The sequence below is a fragment of the Anoplophora glabripennis genome, unplaced genomic scaffold, assembly GCF_000390285.2.
Source record: "Anoplophora glabripennis isolate ALB-LARVAE unplaced genomic scaffold, Agla_2.0 scaffold125, whole genome shotgun sequence".
Lineage (NCBI taxonomy): Eukaryota > Metazoa > Arthropoda > Insecta > Coleoptera > Cerambycidae > Anoplophora > Anoplophora glabripennis.
In genome coordinates, this window is record NW_019416266.1 from 538,893 (window position 1) to 545,783 (window position 6,891).

The 6,891-nt window shown below is 34.5% G+C and overlaps 1 protein-coding gene across 1 annotated transcript in view; it reads right to left on the reverse strand.

Moving 5' to 3' along the window:
- Positions 1 to 318: 318 nt before the first annotated feature.
- Positions 319 to 6,891, reverse strand: part of LOC108903521 (MOXD1 homolog 2) — a 174,943-nt gene continuing 168,370 nt past the window's right edge. Inside the window, exons 6-7 of the mRNA XM_018705740.1 lie at positions 4,744 to 4,912; positions 319 to 1,054 (exon numbers count right to left, since the gene is read on the reverse strand). Coding sequence (XP_018561256.1) covers positions 764 to 1,054; positions 4,744 to 4,912 — 460 coding nt within the window. The 3' untranslated portion in view covers positions 319 to 763. The remainder of the gene's footprint in view (positions 1,055 to 4,743; positions 4,913 to 6,891) is intronic.

The window sequence follows — 6,891 nt, forward strand, 5'->3', positions numbered from 1 at the left end:
ACACATATGATTATCAAAATTGCTTTCCTTCATAAATGTTTACGAGCCATGTGACTGCTGAGCTTAGGCAACCCAAGATTACACGATTGGTACTGGTAACGAAAATTCCCTAAATCTTGGAGTCTACAATTTTAATGATCGTTAGGTCTCCTCTCGAGATAATACCATCGCTGATTGATTGAATAGAATCTCGTGAAAAATTACACCAATCACAGCCGATCAAACAGAATGTTGTTTTAATGTAATACTAGAAAGGTAGGCAAGTCTGCTTACTGCGGACTTGACCTTTCTCTCGGGCCTTTGGCCTATTCCATGCATAACTGGTCAGGCTGTGTATTTGGTCAGTTACAACGCAATGAGTGAATAGAAGTGGTGAAACCACACATGGTTACAAAATTGTTTTCTCAATTTCGGTTGTCTTTGGCTGTCGGGGATTAATCAAGTAAAAGGGGAACAAAGATTACCCTCGTGAATTTACGAGAAAAGAAATCAAAAACTCGAAAAAGTCACGTATTGCATACTACCCACACCCCGATAAAATGTCAACTTTCGTCCCACATTTCCACCAAACCGCCCCCCTCGCGACCTGAACGTTTTACTACCCTCACACCGACCCCCGCCTCGTAGCAGTTCCTCACATACCTGGCCGAACGGACTAGTAAAACATGACTCAAAACAACTCACGGGAAATTGTCACATAACAGTACATTCACCGAGTCAGTCAGTAGAAAAAAGGGTCTCTTTGTCCGGGGATCGGCGTCTCTCAGCGGTGGAACCAGACAAGGAAAATTGATATCACTACGAGGACGCCGCTCGACGCGTAGCTCGAAGCCAAGTTAAACCTGCTGAGTCCCAGGGATTCCTCCGCGGCAGGGCTGCTGCTGCGGGAGACCTTGCTGCGGGCGGCGCCCTCTATGTGGTTGCCGTCCAGCTCCAGGATGGGCGTGCCGCCGGGCCAGCCCTCCGTGCTGTACCTCCGGTAGTTGCACTGGTCCACCACGTTCCTGACGTACGGTTTCGATATATTCGGGTAGTGGGACTCTTTGTCCGTATTCTGAAACAATTGAGACCGGTAAAGAAAAAGGAAAGACAAATTTTATTTATTACTTTAACTATACAGGGTGATTCACAATTTGTCCAAAAAAATTGGGAACAGATGCGTCATGAAAAATGGAGTCGATATAGTAAAATATATATTAAGTTGTAGTATTTTCAACCTTTACATCGCTGGGCTACTGAAGTCTTGTGCAATACCATAGTTATCATATCAACTTCAACGTCACCTGTTACGTGGGTGTTGTATAATAATGAAAACGTAATATTGACAGTTGGTAGAAGGAAGCGCAAAAACAAACGCTTAGGTGGTGAATTCTGAAAGGAAGCCTTGATAGTTGAAGTGAGAACAGTGTCGAGATGGGAGTAAGACGATCGGCATGCAGTGTGGTAAAATAGTGAAAAATCAAAGTGTTTAACCCATATTAATTAGCGGGTAATATTCTTTAAGTACTTTGTTATTAATTATTCTATGTAATCTTAGGATTGTGATGATTATAGATGTTTAATGATAACAATTCTTCTCTGTACGTTTAGCTTTATGCTCAAGGGCATAACGATTGCTCATTATTTATTAGATACATGTTAAAATATATACATATTGTCGTGACTGCCCGGATATTGCAATAACAACTCCTTTGTTGCACATTTAATTTGTTTTGTCATGATTACATTGTTCGAAAAACTAATAAAGCATTTGTTGTGCTCACTTTATGTCAGACGCATATAAAAGCCTTGTTGAATTTACTAACATTTTCGCCCGTGAGGAATGAATCTGTAAAAAGAACAATTACATACAAAAAAAATAATTGCTAAAACAGATCTTCCGAAATGTCAATTCATAGATATTCCTTATGACGATCACATATTTTTGGCCACAACGTTCGTTTATATATTTTTTTTCGATCGAACCCGGGGTTGTTATACTACAGTCTTTAGCGTCATTCGCCTACGTGGCCCCAGGTGATTCTGAATACTGAAATCCGATTTTAGTATTATCGTTGTTGCGATAGTGTTTACATTAGTTTTTTAAGAGTCAAAAATGGCTTACGTGTATAGCAACTCGGAGTTGGAGGATACCGTTTTAATTTATGTTGAAGCAAGAAAACATTATTATTTATGCTGAATCATTTGTATTATGGTGAAGCAAGACAACATTTGTGTTAGTTGGGATAGGAAATCGTTTTAATTTATGGTGAAGCAAGACAACATTTGTGGTATCGTGAAGCATTTATGTTATGTGTTTACAAAAAGGACAAAATTTAAAACAGTTGTTGAAACATCAGGTATGTCAAATTATTTTAATAATTAAAACCACAAATTAATTTTATTAATTAATAAAAACAATAACGGCAAAAGCAGTTCAATTTGCTGATATAAAATAGGTGTTATAAGATTTTATTTATTTCTTTCCTTGAAGAAATTGTTTCGATTTTTTTGTCCGTTCATTACACTTTGCTGCCGTGCCGGTCGCCGCTTGCATGCTTTGCCTCGCGCAATGTCAGGTTTCACTGTAGACCAGTTTCCAGTGCCGTGCAGAAATGTATTTTAAAATAATTCCTGAACTGCCTTTTTAATTTTTTTTCACAAAATTGTATTTGTAAGAGTCCCCTGTACATTCAAAATTTTTATTGGATGTTCTGACTCACCCTGTATTTTGTGATTGCTGAATAGGCATTCAAATAAAAAAGTTTATAAGAAAAAATCAAGCAATATGTTTAATAAAAAAAAATTGTGATTAAAAAAACAAACAAAAAAATATTATAAAAATCTTTTCTCTAGTAAGAAATACTCGTAGGTCTTAAAATTTTTAATACTGGTTATGTTAGGATCTATTGGATAATTTTTAAAAGCTATAGTTTTTATTGTAAAGTGTATAAAAATATATTAAGATACGAAAAGATTTTATATTATTTAATATACAACGTGTTCGGATTTGATCTGGCACACCCCTGTTAAATTATATTGTATTATTATTTTATATACAGGGTGTCTTAACGCAGCTTATAATTTTTTTTGTGGGGGTATCTTTCCCGAGTCTTTTTAATGCAAAATTCCACATTTTTATTAATTATAACTCTCCCTAATATTTTTTTATAAAATTTGGAATTACGCTAAAGATACTATTGACATTTTAAAACCTTTGTCAATGTTACTTTATCATCTGCACATATTTTCAAAACACAAATTTTTTGAATGGTAACAAAAATTTACATTTTTTCCCATTTTAGGCGTCATAAGAAAATTGACAATTAGCCACCAGGCAAACTTCTGAAATATTGTAAATGAATTTATTTATGTATTTAAACACACACCATGGCATGTATTTCAAAAAATATGGCTGTAGAATATTTAAACCAAAAAGAGAGATATAAAGTTATCAATTTTGTCAACAATTAAAAATCAGCTTGTAGGCCGCAAACGATAAAACAATATAAGATACCACTCTGTATATATTTACCTCATCTAAACCCAGAATAATAAAACAACTCTAAAAACCGCCCAAAACTCTACGGCCACCCCAACTGCACACTTATCGACATAACAAAACTCTAGCAAATTTTAGAGGTTATAATAATAGTGATTACGAATTAGTGGAATACCCAGACTACTTCTTTCTATACGACGCAAAATCATTCCGATAGGACCAAACCTGCGCCCAGCGGTCTCGACTAAACATTTTTTACACCTTAATAGTTACACACAAACACGCCCCCCTCACCCCTCCCTAAACACATATATATTTCCTAACACCTAGCGATATACTTTCTATACCTTAAACATTTCCAATGTTAAAATTATATTGTCACTTCACAAAATCAACAGGCTACGTAGTGGTTCTTGGTTCCATAGGCGCATTAAGTCACTCAGTATACAGGGTGAATCACTTTTTATGATTAGGACATCGACACATCGCGTCAAAATAATGTCATTTTGAAATATACACTTTTTCTTCCAAAGGCTTCCTTTTAGAGATATAAGCTCTTGAAAATAAATTTTTTTTGGATTTTATTACATTTTTCTTAAACTATAAAAGCCATAAAAGCTTTATCGATTTTGTAATTTATTGTGAAAATGGATCAATCTTAGGCGTCGGTAAGGGGTTTTGATAACCCCTATTTTAATATAATTTCTACGCCACTGGAAATTTAATCAAAATGAATGTATTTTTTTGCATTGCGGTATATTCTACAGCAAAAAAAGGCGTATACTTCAAAATAACATCATTTTTACGAGATTTATCGATGGTTAAAGTCCTGATCATAAAATGTGAATCACCCTGTATAACAAAACAGTTATGTAAATCGTACTGCATCTTTCGGATCAAATCGGAATACTCTGCAGATACCAAATTTTTAAATTATAAAAAAATTCCTTGCCGAGTGATAAAATTCACAGGAAAATTCAGACAAGTGAAAATTTCAGAAAGTCCAAATACGTATCCTCCGACGATTTTTATTTTCAAAAACATTTTTTTATAATCAGTATTAAAAATGTTGCGTCTAAGAATTTTTTTACTCGATTTAAGCTCAGTGAGCTCCATCTTTTGAATAAAATTGGAACTAAATCGTATCATCAAAATAAAGCTTAATATGACGACGTAAGAATTTTCGTTGTGTTCAGATTTTGCCTTAAATCAACCTTACTTACTAGTACTAGTTACTATCTACTGCAAAAAGCGACACCTACCGGTAGCACAGTGGACTGCGCTGTCCAGCAGATCGGCTTGAAGGACCCCCTCATGGTGGCCTCCTGGAAGCTGTGAAACTGATTGTCCCAGTCGTAGGTTACCAGCCTGGATTCCAGCGTCATTCCTGCTAACTCTGGCGGCGCTGCTATCCGCACCGGGTTCGAACCCCTGCAAAGAACAACGAAACTAAGCTTTAAACAACCTCTTACTTTTAAATAAAATCAACAAATAAACCATTTTATGTAACGCATAAATCCGAAAGAAATTTAAATTGGTGGGAGACTTGTTTGTTTTAATATTAACTGCGGCGAGTTGCTAACTTCTGGATAAGTTCGGTATTTTTAGGGTTTTAATTATGCAACACCTCACCCCGAGGCCGGGGTAAAAGTGGTAAAAGTTTTAAGAGTTTAAATGCGCTGTCGAAGTCCTGAAAAGAGACCCATTGTGTCGAGCGGGGTGATGGTAATCAGATAGAGTCTAATCCATAATCGATAGCAACCGAAAGGGATAATTCAACGTCGTTTGAGGGTGGATTTTTGTTTTTACATACCTTAAGTACACCGTGAAATAAATTAGAGCGGGAATGGGGAATTTATTCATTTTGTGTCAAAATACCGATTTCCCTAGTAAGATTACGTGTATCTAATGCATAAACAAGGTATTTATTAAACTTTACTTTTCAGATATCGAGCTAATTCAAATAAATTCCATTTTTTTTCCAATATCCTCATCAAATAAGGTCACATACAAATTGTATTTTTAAACAGATGTCAACTAATACTGGTATGGAGATAAACATACGTTTTAAATTATTAAGTAACACTAGTTTGTATTATAAAATAATTATTTCGCTATTTTGTAAAAAACACATAATAAAAAATAATTGACTCTATTCTCAGTATGTAAAACCAATTAACAGTTAATTTTTCCTCTAACATGATTTAAATTTAATTATTACTGAGTAATTTTGTACTATGAAAATTTCCAAGCGGGTATTACAAATACATGAATTGTATGCAACCTACAGTGCAAGTGAAGGGAGATAGTGCGGGCCAATTGTGACAAAGCGAAGAGGGTCAGTTGTTGTTTCGCATTGGAGGACAGTACATCTAACTGTCAATTTTAATCATTATTAAATTCCAAACGAGTGAGTAAACAGATTACTTATTTTGTGTATTTCATTTATCACTACTGTTTCCTGTGAGTTTTTTGCTAGGTTACTTATTACGTACTGTTTATGTGTGGCGAAAAGCCACTCAACAAAAGTAACGAGAGCCAAAGAGCATTGTACGGGGTTAGTCACTATAATCTGACAACTTATTGTGAGTTTATTATTGAAATTACAAAAAAGTTTTTAATACAAAAGTTTTAGCTTTTTTTACGAGTTTTTATAATACAGTATTATAAAAAACAATTAACTAATGAATTATGTATTTTTAAAAGAAAAAAATTCAACGAAGCTAAAGTATGCATTGATATAGGGTGGTCCATTAAAAAAAATGTTTTCTTTAATTTAGTAATTTTCATTATTCAGTTGTTTTTGCTAAAAATTTTATAAAAGAATTATAAAAATTAATAAAAAAAGCTAAAAATTTTGTATTCAAAACTTTTTGTAATTTCAATAACAAACTCACAATAAGTTGTCAGATTGTAGTGACTAAAGTCCGCCGTTATTTGAGGTTACATCAGCTTGTCCAGTGGCGGGATTCGAAAATTACTAAAAAAAAATAAGTTTTTACGAAGGAATTTCAGCAAAAAAAAACTATCGATACGTATTTCTAAAGGTCAAAGGAAGCCTCTGTATAAATATGACCTCCAATTTGAGCTTCACTTGACGACAATTTTAAAAAATATACAGGGTGTCCGGTAAGTACCTCCTAATCTCTCGGGAGTGTATAGGGGAGGTTAAAATAAAACTAGTCCTTCCTATAATTTTTTTCCTAATGTGCCCCCTAACGGAGTTATGGGGGGTCAAAGGGGTACCTAGAAATTAACGTTTAGGGTTATAACTTTGAAACCACCCTGTATATTTTAATAAAATTTTCGTACGTTGTATTACACATGGAGCTCTACGATTTGATGCTAAAATCAACTTTTTGCTATTATCAGGTGTCCAGAAACGGACTGGCCCTATCACAATTTTTCTC